This window comes from Hippocampus zosterae, chromosome 4, assembly GCF_025434085.1.
Source record: "Hippocampus zosterae strain Florida chromosome 4, ASM2543408v3, whole genome shotgun sequence".
Taxonomy (NCBI): domain Eukaryota; kingdom Metazoa; phylum Chordata; class Actinopteri; order Syngnathiformes; family Syngnathidae; genus Hippocampus; species Hippocampus zosterae.
Window position 1 is genome coordinate 11,254,912 of NC_067454.1, and position 20,785 is coordinate 11,275,696.

Consider the following 20,785-nt stretch of genomic DNA (forward strand, 5'->3'; position numbering starts at 1 on the left):
TCAAGGGCAAATCAACCTCTACCAACTACTGTCACGGCAAGTTTTGTTTTACCACACAAGAGTGATTACTAAGAGGATCTCCCAGTGCGGTATAATCGTATAGTTATTATACTGTATATTTATCTCATTATTTTCCATTCATCCAATTTCTACAGTTTGCCACTTATGATCATTACGGTCACAAGTGAGCTGGAGTGGCCTCTTGATTAGTTTTCACACACAATCCTTTTTGTTTGTTTGTTTTCTAAATATACCGCATTATAATATCACCATTCAGCACTAGATAGCAAACATGCTTTAGTTTCGCTTGCACTGTGTCTTATACTGCTATATAGGTACTACAATTATAAATAAGGATAATAATTTTTGGAGGCATTTGGGAAAATGTGCAGGACAAACACAATCCCTCAATAATAGAATTTTGAGTCTGTTGACCTTTGTGAAAAAATGTAAAAACAATTGCACTGAGTGATGGTTTCTTGTTCGGCAGTTTTGTGCTGTCCTTAGTGATTTTTATGCAAGGGAGCCCTCTGCACTGACAAAGAAAATACATTACAGTACAATATAGTACAGTATGTATTTTGTAGTTATTTTGTTGTTTGCTTCAAACCCTTTATGTTTGTGTTATGATGGTGGATCTTTCATTGAAAAGCATATTTTCGAACAGGTATTTTTGCTCCTATGTGCCCCCCCCCCCTTTCTCAAGTAGTGGTGATGAGAAATCCTGGCCCCCTCCAGCATTGACTGTAAGCTGCCCTTCCCTGCCCTTTCCCTGCATTATATCCTATTTTCATTTCATTCATATTGTGATTTGCTTACACAAAGTAGAAAAAAAGTTGAACAAGTTATCATTTACGATATGTCCATCATTAATATTCACAACGATGCACCACGTGTTAACATTCTGAGGGTGTTCAGTCTCCTGCCCCATCCTTGGACACACACTAGTACTTCTACTAAAATCAACACTCTAAGAGCAAGTGACCATGACTACGCCATCTGTGAAGTTGACATCGTCCTCATCAGTAAATCTTCAAGTGGTATTAGGAAGCAAGGAAATATATTCCCAAACATGGCCTATTATGGCTCTGTTTTTGTGTCTCAAGCGCATTAAGTGTATATAGTTCACTATATAAACACACCTTATTTTGACTTTTAGAGGATTTGAAACAGATACTGTCCTTTTAAAACACACAAGTACAATACTGACCCACTTTTCTGAGCCGAACTCTACCGCACACACACAGATGAGTTTTTATGACCGGGGTGTGTGAGTACGCGGACAGACGCACAGCAGCACAACCACATGGACACAAGCCTTAAGTGAGCACAGCTGTGCTGCCAGATGTGCGTCAGAGTCCTGCGGTCACAAGTGTCAGGGCATTTTTGATGCATCCAAAAACTGAAAACACACACATCGTTCAATTTAATCCCTCCCTCATTGCATTCTAGTGCCTCGCATTGCGCAAAACAGCTTTATGGCTCCTAATTCTGAGACAAATCATTCTGGGGCACGAGTGGGTCATGTGTGGATTTCAAAAAAATTAAATGAAATTTCCACAGGAAATTATAGAAATTTTAAAAAAGATAAGAATAAGATGTGCCGGAGCATATGTGCACTGTCTACAAAAACAGCCCTAAGTGTCACTGCATAGTCAGCGTATGGATCCTTGTATGCTCACTGAACTGGTTTTGTAAAGAATGTTGAATTTTTGTGTAACATGCTGAAATATTGCCTACTATGACAGCAGTTCCAATGCTGAGGTTTTGTGTGACTTTCATGGGGTGCTGCTGATCTGCTAAATATAATAATGTATTCATATGAAAATGTATTTGAGGTAAATGAGATCAGGTGGTTGCATAAGTGTGTACACCCTCTGACAAGTGGGATGTGGCTATTTTCAGAATTAACCAATCACAATCAAACTCATGTTAAATGGGGGTCACCACACACCTGCCAGCATTTAAAGTGAGTGTGATTAACACCAAATAAAGTTCAGATGTTCTAGTTGGCTTTTTTGTTTCTTGCAGCTTGAAGGTTTTGTGCTTACAAACCTTAAAGCCCTCCTCAAAACTCACTTGTATTCTTTGGCGTTCGACTCAGCATGACTTAGATTTGTTCTTGATTTTACTGCTTGTTGCTTTCTACCTCCTTTATTACCGATTCGTCTTACTGTTTATTGTGTATGTTAAATCGCTCCATGTACAGCACTTTGTATGCAGCGATGGCTGTTTGAAAGTGCTCTATAAATACTGTTGACTTGACTTGACTTACATCGACCGCTATTTTTAGCAGTTCATGATTTCCTTCACCAGATGTTATTTAGGCTATCTTCTGTAACGAAATGTCAAATTGTCATGTGTAAGAAATAACTGAGATTTTACAACAAATTTGTTACCCTGTTCACACTCACTTCAACAATAAGTAGACAAACTATTATTGTTGACTGATTTTAAAACGAGTGATCCATCAATTTGTGGTATACAAGTAATAATACGGTGAGACGATTAAACCTTTGTTTGAGTTAAGTGTCATACCGGCCCGTCCGTGGGAAGACACCTCCCCCTTTTTGACAAAAAAAGAGTTTGACACCCCTGCGTTAGATACTCCCCAAGCAGCACAAGTGAGCAGACACACACATAGAATAGACAAACCAAGTGAAAAATATTCAACAGTAAGACTGTTGAAGGTCATCATTAGCATACTATTAGCAGCACTGTGTGTGTGTGTGTGTGTGTGTGTGTGTGCGTGTGTGTGTGTGTGTGTGTGTGTGAATGATGATTCCTTCATGTATTCTTAGAGACAGGACAGACCTACACCGGAGTGTAAGGTGTCTGTTCTAACAGTTTGGGGACATGTGTGTTACAGCATCCTGGGCACACACACATGACTTTCCTTCTTTAGATGTTAACCAGTGACAAGACAGTACCCATGCAATGTATCACACCGCCAAAGTTGTAAGAACCAAACTTCAAAATAAACCTTACCCAGCCAAATAATATACGGACAGCAATGCCCATTTACGCTTATATTTTGCAGTTGTTTCCAGCAGTGTCTTGGCATAACGGCTGACTTGCCTCGTTTTCCAGACTCTGAGGCAATGCTGTTACAAACTGTTGCCACTTGCTGCCAACATGAACCACTCAACGGCGTCCTCAAATAACCTTGAATCGCTGATAAAAAACAACTTAATCACCTTGACACTGCATTCTACGGCGTCTGTTGCCAGCATTTAGTGACAATTGCACAAGCGGCTAGCAGTGCTCCCGAGACTTGTCAAATTACTTTTCACGGGCACTTTAATTGACTGTTTAAATGACTCAGCACACTCTGATGATGACAACCTGACATATTTGTTGTTCCTACTGATCACTTTTTAACAAATCAGGCTGAAATGTGCTGTTTGAGCTGGCAAGGCAATTTGCCGCTACTGTATTGTGAAGTCACTTTGCGAGCAAGTCAATAAGCCAAAGTTGGGGGTGGGGGGAATCCTGTCCCCACTCACCCACCCAGCACTCTCTTCATAACACTAGAAGTGCAATTGGAGGAGCATGACCAAGACAGTGAAATAGACGGCAAATTTCAAAATATACTCTTTAAAATTGATTTGTAGGGGGCGTACTTTAAACGTGTATGTATTATACACGGGATTACCGTATACGGTACTTTGCAGCAAGCTGGTATTAAGCATTTGTATTGAAACTCATTAAATTGTGCAGGTGTTATTTATTGAGTGTGAACTTCCTCATGTGGAGCAAGTAAAGCTTTTATTCAAATTGTTTCCTCAACTAATTACAGCACTGCAAGTTAAACCATAGCGAGGACAAAGGCAGGAGTCAGACGCCAAAGCCAACAATACAAATAACATCCTAATTCGTAGTCTTCCCATCAACAGTCTGCATGGGTCCGATTGTTTCCGCTTCTACCACTGTCGCCGTCTTAACAAGCTCCCCGCACTGTTCATTACCGACTACTACTTCCGTTCTGACCCCCCATTTCGATATTTTATTGCCCCCACAATGATGCATAAAACACGCTTATAGGTTGCCAATTAACTCCGAGCCTGATGTGTGACCCAACTGTATTCCTAACCGAAATCCAGTCAGCTGCGGCGGAAGACCTAAAGGCAAAAATGAAGCCATTGGACACCTACTAAATCGTTGTAATTGAAAATGTTCTGTGTACAGGGCATGAGCACCCTGTGGAATTAATTGATTTCACACAAGGTGGCATGCAGCATCACATAACTAATTTGGATAACTGGGTGATAATATTTTGCAATGCTGTTACAGCAAACAGCCATCTGATCTTGCAAACTCTTCACTCAACATTAGCGACTGAAGATGGGCATAATCGATTAATTGATTGGTAAGAATTGTTGATTCTGTGAAGGTGATTGTTGGGAAGTTGAGCTACATTCATGATGATTGCCATTACGATGCTGAGAGCAACTCTGGGCTGCTCAGAACCGGCATCCAAAGAGGAGTTCAGAACAACCGAGATTCCAGCAGTCAACTTTATATCATCCGCAAGTGGAGAACGTCGTTCAGTTCCTTTTAAATGTGCTTTGTGCGCATATACAATGTATGCCATGCAAACCCCATGCCTCTCAGTGCTCTGAATTTATAGAAAAATGACGGGAGCCGCTTCCATTGGATAGCAAGCAAGCTCTTGGTGCCTTCCACCATGGCGCAAATGCACGCTTTTTTTCTGCGCCAGTCTCAGAAAATACAAAAAGAAAGACAACTCCACCCATATGCACGATCAGTGCTTCACAGTAGAGTTGTGCTGGGTACGAAAATAAAGCCCAGAGTCTTTGATGAACATTGCATGCATGATTTTGGAATGTGGGACAAAACTAAGTACTTGAAGCAAACCCACACATGCATGGAGAAAACATCCAAACTTCACACAAGAGGGAATGGGCTCAGATTCCAACGCCAACCTCAGAACTGTTGTGCAACTACTTGTTATTACTTGACACAATTTCATGCTAAATTCGAACAAGTTGTTCAGTTGAGTCAATAATTGTCAGTAATTGTTCACTTCCTTGATAAAATGACTGTTGTGTGCAGATGATGGTGTGAAAAATCATTTCCAGACATAGTGGTCCATATGTGCAGTCTACAATTTAATCCCTATGATTAATCAACTTCCAGCTTTCAGGATGTATATATTGAGGGTCACCACTTGGTTTGAAATTGATTGCAAAAAAAATCCTCATCTCACCCCTGGGGTGGTGTCCGTCCCTCATTCAGCTCGGGTCCTCTACCAGAGGCCAGGAAGCTTGAGGTTTCTGCGCAGTATCCTTGCTGTTCCCAGCACTGCACATTTCTGTACTGAGATGTCCGACGTTGTTCCCGGGATCTGTTGCAACCACTCATCTAGTTTGGGGGTCACTGCCCCGAGTGCTCCGACCACCACAGGCACGACTGTCACCTTTACCTTTCAGGTTTTCTCCAGCTCCTCTCTGAGCCCTTGTTGTTTCTCGAGTTTCTCGTGTTCCTTCTTCCTGATGTTTCCATCACTTGGGACCGCTACATCCACTACAACGGCTTTCCTCTGCCTTTTATATATGATCACGATATCTGGTTGGTTCACCATTTCCATTTTGTCAGTCTGGATCTGGAAGTCCCACAGGATCTTCGCTCTGTCTATATATATATATACACTAGCTGGTTCGCCGCCCTCCGGGCGGCTCATCAGGTAGTTCCTGCGGAAGGCTAGTAAGGTGGTGGTTCGCCGCCCTCCGGGCGGCTCATCAGCTAGTTCCTGCGGAAGGCTGGTAAGGTGGGCCTTCGGCCCACAAAAGTGTTGTTGCTTGGTTCAACTTTTTGTTCATCTTCATTGCTTATCGCGAAAATAAAGAGATGTTTTGCTCTACTAAATAACTAACAATTTCATTGCAATGCTTGTGGGTAGACAACATTTTTTCGCTAAGATGCCCGCGCGATCGTAGTGAGCCACTGCCTGAGCGGCGCGCAGTGGCGGCGCGCAGTGGCGGCGCGCAGCGGCGCGGTGAAGTAGGTACGTTTTGAAAAGGGACAGACGGAAGGACAGACCGCGTGCGGGACGACGCGCAATATATATATAGATATATATATATATGAAAAGCAACAAATCTTTAAGGATCAATATTTACTCTCAATGCTGTCTGTTAGACGAGAAAGCACCATGCAATAAAGGAAGCTAATCGATTTTCCGTATAGGTGATCAATGTGATCAAATGTGGGATACTTCAGCACAAAAATTCCAAGTAGTCTTGCTCCTGTGTGTGATGGATGAGCACCTTCTCTTAATGATAATTTGAGAGCAAACATCTGTTTGGTCCCCCCGACTTGCGCAGGTGGTCATGGAGTGTTGGGCAAATCAGTGCACCCTCTTGATTTATGAGAGCAATATGCCAGATTATAGGGTTACACCAAAGGCAAGGAAATGATGAGCAGGCCAATATTTTACGGGCAAACAAATTAATAATAGCCACTGTCCAAATGTCACAGTTTATGAAGGAGCAACACACACACACACTGTCCATACCTTGCTTGAATAAGGTCCCGGGATGAGAAGTTTTAATGCTTGTCTTTTCAGCTCCGTCAGCCTTGTGTTGCAGTTCTCACACCAAATCCCTCTTTCACTTCCAGGAGAACTTCCACTGCCCGAGGCCGGGGAGCCTGTCCCAAAACCCGGAGATCCGCCAAGAGAACCTGGAGATCCGGTGCATATCCCCGGGGAGATGGTCCCAGGCGATCCAGACAGGGAGCCTGGTGAGGAGATCCCCGAGCCAGGAGAAGGGGTGCCCGTTGAGCTGGGCATGGAGCCTGCGCCTTCGGGTGCGGGTCGAGAGCTGGATCGGCTGGTTTCCTCGTAAGCCTTTCGGTACCATGTGTCCGGGAAAAAGGAGGCTGATTTGGTGGGGGAAGTGTCGGGTATCTGTGGGGCATTTAACACAGGAGTGAGCTCTGCTGTACGCACACTTGCTATTGTTAGCACCTTGCTTCACTAAATGGAAAACGTCACACAAAATAGAATCTCATAAGATTTAAAGGGAAAATAAAACCCAAAATGTTCTCGACAATAATATGTTCAATGCGCCTCCACTCGGCATTCTGATTAATATTGCAGTCGTGGAATATGAGTTGATCAAATCCATTTTTATCCATCTCGGCGGGCCGCGGCATTATGACGACTTGCGCAATTTAATGAGATCCAATACAAGTACAAATTCTAGAAACAGCTCTTAGTATGATGTGGAGGACCACTTCAAACATATAGCTACAATAATATACAGCGATATAAATCCGCATCTTGATTGATACAGCTCCTGGCTCTCATTAAACAGGGTAAGCATGACGAATGATGTGTATATTTAGCAAACCCGTTTGCTTTGAAGAAATCGTTTTCACTGTTTGTTTTTCTTGTGCAAAGCTCAACTTTTAAGACAACGGATTCTGCTCATCGCTGTGTGTTATAACTCAACCGAGACTACTCCCCAAAAGCATGGGAACTTCAAATGAGCCACAAAGAGTTGGGCTATTGATGTGGTGGCACAGCGGTTCCTAAAATCTCCCCTAAGAGCTATAATAAGTGTCATCAAAAGACTGACATGGGGGAATGTTCACGAGGGAAGGGGTTTTAACATCTTGTAAATGGTATTTAATGTTATTAGATGCAAACTCCACAGAGGAAGGCTTGAGCTGGGATTCAAAACCTGAATCTATCGACTTTCAGCCAGACAGGCTAACCACTTAACAGGCAGGCATTCGATCCTACCTGTCATGAAAATCTAAACACATGCAGTATTCCAGCGTCAAGCAGCAATGAACAGGCTCTGATTCCCCATTTTTCAGGACTACTCCTAAAAAATGAGCAGCAAACTTTTACGCTAATTTCGCCCACATTAAACATTCCAATTGAGGCTCATTTGGTTGATCAAAGTGCAATTTGCCCTAAATTACTACTTCAAATCAAACTTCCCAACTTCCTGTTCCCTTTTGTGCTTGGGACATGTCCGCCGAATTTTGGGTCAGCTGGCGAAACGAGTGTTAGTGTTGATTATTTCTCTGACATTCCACTGGCGCTATGAATTTGGGGGAGCGCCGTCTTTGCTGTAAGTGCTAAAATGGAAAAAAAATGCTAAAAGAGAGAACATCTTACCAGGATATGCGGGCTTGAAAAATTGGTGAGTTTTTAAGCATGTTGAGGCAAAAAGGCAATTTGTTTGTCTGAAAATTAATAACACATTTATTCCAAGAGGGGGTTTGCCCCAGCTGGTGTTTGGAACATAATTTAAACATCTGAAGAACTTTCATGAAAATCCGCAAACCACTCAACCCACCCATGCTCAAAATTTATGATAATAAATATTTGTCTAATGATTACATCATCCCTCCATTTTCTTCAGCGCTTCTCCTTGTCAGAGTTGTGCGTGAGGTGGAATCAACCCCATCTTAGTTTGGATGCGAAGTGGTGTGCACCCTGCACTGGTCAAGATCTCTGTACATATATCATAGCTATATCAACTCACACATTCACACTTGTGAACAACATAGAATCTTCAATTACCATCAGTGTAAGAGGAAGCTGGAATTACGGGATACCCCAGACAAGCCAAGAGAACACATCCACGTGCCACATATGACACCTGAGGTGAGATTTGAAACCCACAACATACTAACCCCAGCTCCTCGGCGCTCCCCTAATATGTTCGAATATAAAAATACAACTTAGAGGTTACATACCATTTTATTAAAGTCAAACGACAGGATCAAGATTCAAGCCCCGAGCCTCAGAATTGTGAGACAAGCACGCTAACCATTACCCCCACGTGCTGCAATCATGTATTTCATAAATTTAATATGACCCTCAGAGGGCTTAATAAAAACTGAGATGGCTCCTGAGTGGAAAATGCCTTGTTTGCTTTACCTCCGTTTCTGCTTTGGGTCTGAGGGACACCTTTGCAAGTACTGTATAATATGCATTGAATTTATGTAACGTTTTTCATTAATAAATGAATACACCGAGGTGTTCTTACCGTGTACTTTCTGCCCCGGCCGGCCACGGATCTCTCCTTGGACCCAGATAGTGAAGTCATGATGAAGGTGTGCAAAGGACGGTGAAGAGGAGGATGAACACCGCGTGATCGATTTCAATTAACAACACGCCCCTGCAAAGTGCACTTGGATCCCCTCAATGTGGAGGCGACTTCGCACCACTTTCGAGTTGGCAACCACTTGTATTCCTCATTTTTTTTTCGAAAAAGAATATTTCGGTGAGTTACCTTAAAATAATCTCTCAAAAGATCTCTAAGTGAATCTGCCTCTGTTTTGCTTTTGTCATCCTTTTACGCACCAGGTTGAACAGGTACAACAAACCACCTCGATGGACGCAGTCCACCGACGAGCATTAGTCCAGTTACAACGAGGATTCTGTCGAGGGGTGAACGCGACGGTTCAGATCGTTTCTGTTCATCCAAAGTGTCTCTCCGGGTAGCAGCCTCCTGTTGACTGTGCGGAGCTCCGCGCTCTGTTGAAGACGGACGCTCACTGACTCGACGCCGGCGGGGTGCACATCTGGATGAGGGGGCGGGGCCACCCCGCTCTGAAGAATTTGGTCATTCTGCTCGTCATGTGGCGCGTTCCCCGACCTTGAGGATAGCACCGTATCTAATATTGAATATGGGTTTCCTAACTTTTAATGAGCCACATTGTTTTACATTAGATAAATCTGCCGGTCCACCACTGAACCAAAAAAACGTCACAAAAAGTGGGCACACAGGTCAATTACGGACATTCGGCACTGTAAAGTAGACGCATTTGATTGTTCCGCCTGTCAATATAGGTTGCAGGCATAGATAGGTGAACGAAGACACATTATTTCGTTAACCCAATTACCCGTGTACTTTTTTTTAAAGAAAAAAACGAATTCAGCATATAAAAAGAGTCAATTTGCAATTAGAACTTTCTTGATTACAATGACCCAAAACACCAAGAATCTACAAATACATCATGTAAAAACACTATTTTTAGGAAGCACGTTCGTAAGTTTTGATATCGTGACATGAAGTGAAGCAGGACCGAGTCCTAGGCTATAGGCAAACAATTTCAAAACGTGTAATTTTCGAACCAATTATGTAAAATTGGGAAAAAAAACACGCAGCACACCTGGTTGTCTCTCTCGAAACATTGTTTGGGAATTGCTCTATCCACCGTCCTACATGTATCCCTGGGCAAAATTCCAAAGCCCAACAACTTAATTGTTTTGCACCTTTGCTGCTTCCTCGATGAAGAGGGCGCTGTGCCTTTGGACTACTGACCCTACTTTCCAGATGAATGGGAAGTCTGAAATGTCCTGCTTCCACTATGAAAAGTCTATTGGAAAGTGGTTGCGAAAGAAAAAGGTTGGGTTCTTGTTCAATATACCAACTGATTCTCTGCAAATCACATATAATACCTCTTAAATGCTCATTTCTTTCAATTGTTTTGCGTTATTGCCATGTTGCTTTGTTACAAATTAATTGTACTTGCTGTATCCATGGTTATTTGATCAAACAAGGCGTAAAATACAATAAAATTGATGTAAAATGTTTGCACTGAAATAAAAACTGCGCTATTTGCTTAATTGTTCACCAACATGATGCATCACTTCTAGTAACATGTTCATCTGCTATATATAATTTGCAATAGCAGTCAGTTTGAATATTTTAATTATTACAGCTGTAGTTCGGCTGCACCTGAATCAAGTCGTTTAAGAATTGTATGCATTTCTAACGGTTCAACACTGCTCTCTAGAGTTGGGATTGTGTCACTGCACATTAGTGAAGCTCTCTTGGCCTTTGACACTAACAGAGTATCTTTCTTTCTTCACACAGCAATGTAACGCAACATTTTCGCATTGCAAGGAGAGTAGGAGGAGTGAATACTGTAATGTGGGTCGGATGAAGGCTGGACGGTAATGCAAGCTGTACATTGCTCGGTTCACGGTGAAATTCATCACTATTGTTGCAATTATAGATTCTTGTTCTTGCATGACATTTTGCAGTTTTTTAAAATTAATTCTAAAATTACAGTCAAACTGTTCAGTTAATTCCGTTTTTCACGGCCCTCTGAAAAGGGATCGTCGGCCAGCATGGAAGGATCACTCTTTCTGTACTTTCTTTATACATTTTGCAGCAAAAGTAGATGTAGATGAAATGAAAGTAGTTGCAGTGGCAGTATCAGAAGCAGGTAATAACCTAAAGCACACAAATGCAGAATACATCTTGATAAGCACATATAAATGCAGAATATATCTCTCTTTATCACGGTGTAAATAAGTATAGAATTTACATTAATTAACACTTTTATTTTAACAATACATTTAATAAATACTTTAATCAACCATGATCTCACTATGTATCATTCATTATTTTAAACGTAAGAAACCATATATCACAAACATATCAAGTCGACACGAACAAAAGAACTACAACTCCCAACAGTCCAAACCGGAAGTGGAGCGCTGGCATGATTAAGCCCAGCTGCAACGCGATGTACTTCGCTCAAAACCAAATTACGGCTAGACAAACATGAAAACTATGCATAATGAGTTAAATAAAGACACCATTGTTTTAGAAACACTTTATCCCACGCCGTTTACATTGCCGATTGCGAGCGGTAACTGACCGATTACAAACAAAGCACAACGGACATAATGCAAAGCAGACAAACAAAAAGCAACCGATCATGATCAATCTAAAGCTAACATAAGACATCTGGTAAATAGAAGTACAAGCGTAGTTTACCATTGGGCCATGCCGACGACTAACGCAACATAATGCGATTCTGCTTTTTATACCTCGCGCGAACGGTCGCCTGTCAGTGGCAGCCCCGCCCCTCTTAAAGCGCCAGGTGAATCCAACACAAACCTCTGTTCACGACTAAACTGAGCGCACTTGAATGCTACACTCCTCCCACTTTCCTTACACAAGGAAGTGAGGCTATCTCGGGGAGACGAGGAAGTGACGCTTCCTGTGTACCGTTCTATTGTGAGCAGACGTCTTCAATAACGTTTTTTATATTTTTTTAAAGAGCGTGGTTTCGGTTTTCGACTAAATCGAGTTTCGAACAGCCTTCTGGAACGAATTATGGTCGAAAACCTAGGTATGACTGTATTAAACCTCATTACACAATGTAACACTGCCATATTGGTTTTATAGTAGGTATACAGCCATAAAGTTTGTTTTTATAGCGCCACTCTCACGGCGCCATCTTGAAGTCAAAATAACAATATAACACCACACAACACATACGACACAGACAATCGTGCAATCTTAATCACTTTTCCTGCATACACTTTGTTGTTTGAAGCAGTTATAGATGAAAGAAGAGAGAGTTGTCATGGCAACCGTATTTGCCCGGAATCTTCAGAATAAAAAGAGCTGTCATGTATTCTGTAACTTCAACTTTATTAGCAATGGAACTAATCAGAATTGAAATTAGCCTCAATCAGCATTTTCCATCCTCTGATTGGTGAGTCAGGCAAAACTCCAAACAGTCACGTCCAACTAGAAAACAGCATTTTTGAGATTTTAATAGAGATTATGTGCAACCAACCTTTGTATTCTGTAAAACAGGGCAAAGCACTTGCTTCCAGTTCATAGGCAAAAGACTGGGAAAAAGTACATGTCAACATTTTAAATGTCCAAAAAGTCTTTTGTTTTAGTCAAGAACTACCAAGAAAAAAACACATATTTTTTGATTGGTTTATATTTGTTTGTTTACCTTTCGTATGTCTAAATGGCCTACATATATTTAATGTTTGTCTGACGATGCCTGCGAGAAAGAAAAACATATTCTAGAAAGTTTGAGTGTAAATCATCATGTGATCAGCCTGTAGTTTTACATTTCAGTTTTTACATTTTACACCATAAGTCGGTTCTACCAAATTGTTATCTGGTTTTATCAGCTGACGTTCTGCATGGGACCCATTTTGCTCAGGGCCCCATGCCATGCCCATAAAAATCGGTGTAATAACTGTGGTCATTGGTATAGATATATGAACTATAAGGCTTTTGAAAAACAAAGCCCAAGAACTGCTTTCATTGCTTGAGTCTTAGTTTAGTTTGACGACCTTCTTTGAGGGGTGTTGTTTGTTCTTGTTGCGTACTGAAAATGGCTCTTTGTGTATGTATATATGTGAATGTTTGGATTGTTAAATGTCTTGAGTTTGTATTATTCTTGCACTTAAAAAAAAATCTCATGTGACGCAATGCACTCCGAACGACAGGTGGCGATAAAGCGTTTTCGCAAGAGTCACAACCTGCAATGGCGCTTGTCTCATTTAAATATCCGTACTTCCTGAACATTGGTGGCGACATCCCCAGCTTCGCAAACGGGCTCTGTTTTGCTATGGCTCACTTGGGCACGTAATCGTGAGTAGCACTTTGTGCTTGGCTCGAACTTGATATTAGCTAACGCAGAGGGCGTGAAAGGAGGTTTGGAATACATGCGCTGCACGTAGTACTGTGTGGATGAATGTTATGCTTGCAAGACGAATATCAAAGCTTGTTCGCATGGAAAATACATCCTCGCTGCTCGTGTGACTTGTACGTTTCTTAGTTGAGATAGTAAATTGGCTGTGTCGCGGTGCTTTGGTTGAAAAGAAAGGTTCGCTGAAATTGCAATTGTTTTCTACAGTTCGTGGAACTGAAATGAAAGTTTACATTTGCTCTACAAAAGTGATTTCCCCCTGTATGTCTTAGGGTTCAACAAGTGACAGTTATCGCCCGACTTGCTTGAAGGTTTTCCCATCGTTTAACAACAATGAGAGGTAACCCTGTCATCTTGTCTTTTAGTTGTTGTTTTTGTTATGATTATTAATAGCCATTCGTGAATGCCTCGTGCAAACCATTAATCATATCCATCGAATATCTGCTCATACGGCTTGTGCGTATTTGGAACCGTGAGTCGCTGCTTGGAATTGAAATGGATTTCCATGAGACAGGAGAAGTGAACCAATCTCTTTTTTCGTCAATGGATGCTACAGCTTCTTGTTGACTTTGAAACTTAGCTTGTAGCTGACGTGTGCACATTTTGAGCATGACGTCTCTGATCCACTGGTTAAAGGAAAATTTGATGCTCTCCTCTTTCACCTCAAACTGCTTCAAACAAAGCATGTGATGGAAAAGTGATTAGAACTACATGACTGTCCGTGTTTTATGTGTTGTGTTGTGTTTATTATTTTACTTTATGTTAACTGTTTTGTTAAGCGCTTTGTTACAGCTGCCGCTGTTGTGAAAGCGCTATATAAATCAGTGTATTGTGTGTATTTCAGGTCGACCAAGGAAAATACAAAAAAAGAAAGCGAATATGACATCAAGACAAAAACGGAACCCATCCCCTATTTCCCCCCAGGCTGCAGAAGAAGCGAGTCCTGTGTCAGGCAGTGATGTCTACACCGACAGTCAATCCACTTTATGTTCTTTACCATGCACCCCAAAAAGATGCACGAGAGCGACAAGAAAAACACAAGAAGCATTCCACACCGACAGTCTGGCCACTGTGTGTTCTTTCGGAAGCACCCCCAAAAAATGCATGGGACGGCCAAGAAAAACACCGGAAGCCTTCCGTACATCCACACCTTTGCATAGGTTGTCCACCAAACGACTGGCCAACATTTGTGACATTCGCTCTGAAGAAGAGGATGGGAAGAATAAGGTATTTCTTAATGCATGTTCATGAGGCTATATATATTTGGCCACTCTCCAGTGTGTGCTAATTCGGTACACTAATCTTTTAGCACTACATCGGCATTCTAAACTGTGGATAAACGGTCTTCTACATTTGTGAGCAGCACTCTTTGTACACGGATCATTTTATGTAATATACTGCTTTCCATGAAAAATATACACCGACCTACCAAAAGAAATGCAATCGGTAATTAGTGATAATACTTAAAACTTTTTTTTAACTGTTGGTGTAACTATGTAGCTTACCTCAAGTTTCTGTTGCTAAGCAATTCCCAAGCCCAATAGCGATTCATTTTATACTAATCATAGTTACTTTTGGAGGTGTTAAAATTAATCGATTATCATGGTAATTGACAACTATTTTAGAGCCACTGTTAAAATTGTCCAAATCCTCTGATTTGAGTCTCGGCATTAATTGTTCAGATTTTTTTTAGTTGTTCATGAAAGCAGACTGAATATGTTTACATTTTTGAAAGGTTGCTGAGTGAGTCTATCAATCTTTCTGGGCTTTTTTTTAAATCAATAAACGGTGCCAAACAACAATAATTGGTTAATAAACAGGATTTGATGAAGTATTTGTAACTACTTACTTTACTGCTTCTTTGGTAACTGAGGGCAGAAGGCGCCATGCCCTGGCGAATGCATCAAGTCTGAAACTTCTGAACCTCAGCAAGGAAAGGGGTATTGGAAATGTTGAAATAACCCTGAACATTATTTTTCGCAACATCTGTTGTGCCACAGAAATCAGAGGTTGAGTCACCATGCGACACGCCAAGGTCTCAGAACAGGAAGAGGAGCATAGAGGCTGCCGAATCCAGACGACTTAGAAAAAAACTACCAGTGACGCAAACCACATCTTCTCCAGCAAAACGCCGTTGTTCTAAGAACCTGAAAAATAGGGTTATCACTCCTTCGTCATCTGAACCCTCACGACCAAGATTCGAACTAAAGGAAGGTATCTATCGCAATATTGATGTTCACAGAATTTGACCTCGGATGAATGAGGTCATCAACTCATCCTTTATGCCGTTTCCATAAAAGTAATTAATGCAAACTTTATCATTTGGTGTGCTTCTATCTTTTTCCCCATCATCTACTCAACCTTCAACAAGATGAGTCTTTGCTGTCGTCAGATCTCCCAACTGAGTTAAGTGACCACAAGGAACAGATGCCTCTTCTTTCTTTCCCGGAGGATGAGGAGAGTGTTGATGAAGAGGAGCTGCCAAGTTTCTTGATGCAGACAAGTAAGATTTTCTGTTTCTGTTTGTTGTTTATTGAACATAAAATATATACAGTAATAATTTGACAGAAAATAAGGTAGATAAAATAGTAAAAAGAAAGAAATCAGTCTTCATTCAACACAGTTATTATGTTCAAGGGAATAGGAAGAAGTAAAAAAACTTATCTAGTCCTACCTCGTTATTCGTTTATATCTAATAAATCATTTTTATATCAATCAGAAAAGAAAAAAGTAAGAAGCAAGAAGTCTCCATTAAAGCTCATACTTTACCCTTACCCGTGATATTTTTACAACTTTTGGTTTGTATCGGGATTATATACATCCTCACCCTGGCACTCTTGTGTCAATTTTCTCTTGTATTCATAATGGATATTGCAATACCTTTCTCTATTTATCAACTTAGTTCTGATTTATCGACTGTATGCACCAAAAATAACTGTATTGTTTACCTTGAGAATTTAATGTCTTCCAGGACCACTGTCTATCACTGAGGGAGTTTTTGTGTGGTGCAAATTTAGACGCTTTCCTACTTGGCCAGCGTTGGTGAGTGCAGAACTATGCATGTGGCTCATTTATTTGTCACGGTTCTCCTTAAGGGCCTATTCATACCTTACAAGTCGGCGTGTCCGCATCCACCCCAAGTGCGAAAGTCAGGTTGCTCTTTAGGTTGGTATTTCAAGGGGGAATGTCATGGCATCATCAGAATAATTGATAATAGCCATGTCATAGAATTCTGTCATGGAAGAGATTCATTCATTGCATCTTGAAAAAAAGTAGAGGTGTCATTGATTTCATTGTAACTAAAAAAAAGACATGGATAAGCTATGGCTCAAAACACTCCTTGAAGAAACAAGAGTTGATAACATTCAGAGAAAGATTCTATCATCCCATTCCAAATATTGGGTTTAAAAAATTGGTCAAATATTATATAAACCTGCACAATTTAATGAATAAGCGGACACTGGATACAGATCCAGTGTCTTCTTTTATATTGGATGTTATTTGTTTGTGTACGTAATGCAAGCGCATGTGCATTTTATCCTACTTCAATTGGCTACTACATTAGCTTTGTCATGTCGTTTTCATTTTGCTGTAATAGTGCAGATACGGAACCGGTTGTCTTTCTTACTACTTCTACATGCAAAAGTCATTTCATACTGTGATTCGATAACTTGGCCAGCCAGTCAAGAACCTGACTGCAAGTTCAAAGTAGAATAAATGGTACTGTTCAAAAAGTGTCGAACATCTGCTGGAGCAAAAGGAAGTTCCTTACTGATAGTTGTTTTTTTTTTTCCCCTACAGGTCAAGCAAGTAAATCGTAAGGCAAAAAAGGCCAGTATTATTTTCATTGATGATCAGATAAGTCGACAAAAACGGGGGTAGAAGTTACCTACTACTACAACTATCTTTTTTGGTTACTCTCATTGTGTGTCAGAAGCCCAATATTAAATGTCATTTTTGTACAAGGGTCATTGTGGCTCTGAAATCCCTGAAGCCTTTTGACTGTGAAGGAGCTAATGAGCTGGCGGTAGGAATGTAACACTGTACTGTAATACACGTTATCTACATCCACACTTGTGACAAATGTTTCTAATGCAAACTGCGTCATAGGCTGAAGCCAAAGAAGAATGGGCCACTAAGATGAAGTGGTCCCTGGAGCTGATAACCGACTACAGAATACGCATCGGTAACTCTTTCTATTTTGCAGTTTGATTGTCATCAAAATTTCCATAGATGAATACCTCTTCTTTTTTGCCTCTTTGTAGCTTGTGGCTCGTTTTGTGGTTCCTTCCTCGAGTACTTTAATCATGGCATTAGTGAGTACACACACGCACGCAGACACTTGCATGGTAAATAATTTACTGGAAACCTACATTTGCTGATCCTTCATGACAGACGAGATCTACAAGAGGCAAAGAACATAGAATACATTTCCTGTACCCATTGTGCTCAAATGTCCGTTGCTTAAAATATTAAAATACCGCCACATAGACGCTGTTAGTTTGCCTGATTGTAACGTTTCCCCGGTGTGGGTCAGCATTAAAAGGGAAGTTGAGTCAACAATTTTCTTGATAGAATTATGGTCTGTGCAGCCCCCACTAGTCCAAACGTGCCCATGACCCTTGTGAGGATAAGCGAATTAGAATGTGGATGGATGGATGGATTTTTTTTTTTAATGTTTACATGCATGAGGTTCCTCTAATTTCATAGGCTACATGTTGTGTGAGAGGAACATGATTGTGCCAAAAAAAACACGTCTATACTTTTCGTTACAGCTCTTACAATGGAAATCATTCCATTGTGCAGGTATACTTCATGCCTGGTGAATGTAAGTATTCCTTTCGCTGTGGTCCTGATGAGTCTTTGCCCTCGTTCAGGTAATCCAGTGAGGAACAAGTCCGCGCAGGGCTCCTCTAAGCAACTCACCATCGCTGGTGATTCGCTGATGGAGGAAGAGGGTCAGTGGGAGAAGCCCAAAGAAGATTGTGAAGAGCAGCAGCAGCAGCAGGAGGAGGTCAACAAGTGTGCCAAGCGGCTGCTGCCAGACCGGACCCAAGCTGCACATAACCGTGCCAACGAAAAGCTTGTGCACTTTGTAATCAAACGGCGCATGGTGGAAGGACGCCTGCTGGTATGATTTGAGTTAGGATTTTTAGCAAAACCTTGGAGAGCTTTTATTTTATTTTTTTACCTTCAATCATGGTTCACTGTTAGCACCCTGCTGTATTGTTTTTGTTTTTTGTTTTTTCTGTTCGATATCAGCGACGTAATGTTTTTAAAATGGGGATGTTTTTGTAATCCTGCTTAGAAACTCCGATTAGTACTTGGCAGAGGTGGCTAACACTTGAACACTGTTTCCACACTCCCTTAGGCTGTGATCCGAGGTCAGGTGCAATCGAGGTGGCTCCGCTACTTCCAGAGATCTGACAATAGATTTTTTGGAGTGGAGACTTACCTGGAAGATAACACGCAGTTAGACAAAATGTTCTGTTATCTCACCGAGCTCTACGAGACTGCTGTGCCCATACTGCCAGGCAAGCCTGCGGCTCAATACATGGAGCGCATCCCGTTTGTTTTGGATGTGCTCCTTCCCGAGGTATGTCAACTGCTGTGGCCAATTAGTAGTTTGAATATTTGTTGTAATACATTAAAGAATGTTTTACAGGCTATCACATACGCCATTGCTGGGATGGACAATATCTCTATAAAGAAGGCAGAAGAAAAATACCTGAAAGGACGTTGTTTAAGTAACAGGTAAAGATCACATACACATTTGAAGGGGGAGGAAAAAAGTTCTGATTCTGACTAATTTGTTTTCTTCTCTCATTGTAGGGAAATACAAGACTATGAGTTGATGATTGAGCGGCTCTGTATGAGAAAATCCTAGCAGCTGAACACAATGCTTTGTTTCAATTCCAACAGACGTCTGAATGGATGTAATCAAATTGCCTTCTCAAGGCAGTCTTAAAATGGTCTGGCATCAGGAACCTCTCACTGCAAGTGTAGAATCTGTCACGGCTAACAGGCGCAGCCAAAGCCTATAACCTATCATACACTATGCTCATCCTCATGAACAATAATGAAATAATACTTCATAATTTTGTTTGTACAGTTGACTTATTTAATCATTGCTTTGTTTTACATTTACACCTAAAGTCTCCAGGACTGCTCAATAAAAGCATTACATTGACCCTGAATGGTGTTTGAACTTGTACTTTAATTGAACTTCCCGGGGCGGGGGGGGTCAAGAATTGCTCTCTGGACAAAATTGAGAACCTTCACATCTGCAGCATCAAACATGTTTGGAATAAGATAATAAGAAAAGAAATCCTTTATTAATCTCGCAGTGGAGAAATTCCCAATTCACAGCAGCAAAGTTATGAAAGGAAGAAGTAGAAGTCAAGTCAACAGTATTTATAGAGCACTTTCAAACAGCCATCGCTGCATACAAAGTACCGTACATGGAGCAATTTAACGCACAATAAACCGTAAGACAAATTGGTAATAAAGGCGGTAGAAAGCACTAAACGGTAAAATCAAGAACAAATCTAAGTCATGCTGAGTCCAATCCCAAAGACGAACAAAATATAGGAACTGAAAAAAAAACACAAGCGCCCCAGAGCTGTCCAGCAATGACAGTCAAATGGCACCGACACTCCTCCCAATCAAAAACAGTGCTGGTATATCCATGCTGCCGAGAAGGCGCAACCACCAAGCACCAACCACTCAAGTCTCCTCCTTGATGAATGTCGTGGCCAAAAAATGCTGAAAAACAATCCACATCCAGTCCACACGATGCAACAACAAACACAAAGTGACAAAACAAACACACACAAAAAAAAGCAAGGCTCATGAGGGCACTTTCCAACAGCTGCCTACTCGGGCGCCATCTTGGACTTTAGAGAATGAGCATGAACAGAGAGATTGCTGTTTAATGTCAGTGACAGTACAAATGATTGTCGGGCCAAAAGCTATGTCAAAATTCACCCGACAAATCTGTAGTATTGGTCATTCCCTGTTTGTGTGTTGACAAATTGCTGACCAATCTAAATACCAATAACTTGCTCTCTTGGATGATGCAAGGTTAATGGCTCAACAGACATGCTTTGCTGTTGTATTCCTAAAAAATAATGATTTGAAGTGACAACAGAAAAAGAGATTGTCTGTCGGTGTGACTTAGAACCGTTACCTGAGATTCTCTTGGCTCAAAAGGGTCTTGACCCAATTCTTCCAACAAATTTACTTACTAAGATACAATTGTTCAAAAGATTCAGATTTGGGGAATTAGAAGTCCAATAGTCTAATTCTTATGTGCTCT

The 20,785-nt window shown here is 41.1% G+C and overlaps 2 protein-coding genes and 1 long non-coding RNA gene across 14 annotated transcripts in view; 2 read left to right on the plus strand and 1 right to left on the minus strand.

The window, feature by feature from the left end:
• LOC127599209 (uncharacterized) overlaps positions 1-9,021 on the plus strand; it is a 47,955-nt gene extending 38,934 nt beyond the window's left edge. The window contains exon 8 of the long non-coding RNA XR_007962019.1: positions 6,643-9,021. This is a non-coding gene — a long non-coding RNA (uncharacterized LOC127599209). The remainder of the gene's footprint in view (positions 1-6,642) is intronic.
• Positions 1-9,777, minus strand: part of kif26ba (kinesin family member 26Ba) — a 67,700-nt gene extending 57,923 nt beyond the window's left edge. For 4 of the 7 annotated variants that reach the window (XM_052062822.1, XM_052062819.1, XM_052062818.1 and 1 more), the window contains exons 1-2: positions 9,033-9,776; positions 6,539-6,931 (exon numbers count right to left, since the gene is read on the minus strand). In XM_052062822.1, the coding sequence (XP_051918782.1) occupies positions 6,539-6,931; positions 9,033-9,092 (453 nt within the window). In that variant the 5' untranslated portion in view covers positions 9,093-9,776. Of the gene's footprint in view, positions 1-6,538; positions 6,932-9,032 lie in introns of all 7 variants that reach the window. The other 3 variants (XM_052062823.1, XM_052062817.1, XM_052062820.1) reach the window with 2 other exon arrangements.
• A 1,152-nt stretch (positions 9,778-10,929) lies between these two features.
• Positions 10,930-19,664, plus strand: LOC127599154 (PWWP domain-containing DNA repair factor 3A-like). Of its 6 annotated transcripts, none has more exons than XM_052062872.1 (14): positions 10,930-10,948; positions 13,740-13,807; positions 14,312-14,694; positions 15,468-15,681; positions 15,839-15,970; positions 16,439-16,509; positions 17,269-17,345; positions 17,434-17,494; positions 17,578-17,653; positions 17,733-17,783; positions 18,345-18,598; positions 18,839-19,063; positions 19,133-19,221; positions 19,300-19,664. In XM_052062872.1, exons 2-14 carry the CDS (start codon positions 13,801-13,803, stop codon positions 19,352-19,354), a joined length of 1,695 nt encoding a protein of 564 aa, XP_051918832.1. In that variant the 5' UTR covers positions 10,930-10,948; positions 13,740-13,800; the 3' UTR covers positions 19,355-19,664. The 6 variants fall into 6 exon arrangements, with proteins under 6 accessions (XP_051918832.1, XP_051918831.1, XP_051918834.1 ...); XM_052062871.1 differs by lacking the exon at positions 10,930-10,948 and adding an exon at positions 11,984-12,138; XM_052062868.1 differs by lacking the exon at positions 10,930-10,948 and adding an exon at positions 13,346-13,644.
• Positions 19,665-20,785: the final 1,121 nt, after the last annotated feature.

What these genes read in the sequence shown, in the direction of transcription:
- LOC127599154 (XM_052062872.1), top strand. An exon ending in AAGGAGCTAATGAGCTGGCG is followed by an intron (nt 17,495 to 17,577) that starts GTAGGAATGTAA and finishes ACTGCGTCATAG; the next exon opens with GCTGAAGCCAAAGAAGAATG. An exon ending in GTACTTTAATCATGGCATTA is followed by an intron (nt 17,784 to 18,344) that starts GTGAGTACACAC and finishes GCCCTCGTTCAG; the next exon opens with GTAATCCAGTGAGGAACAAG.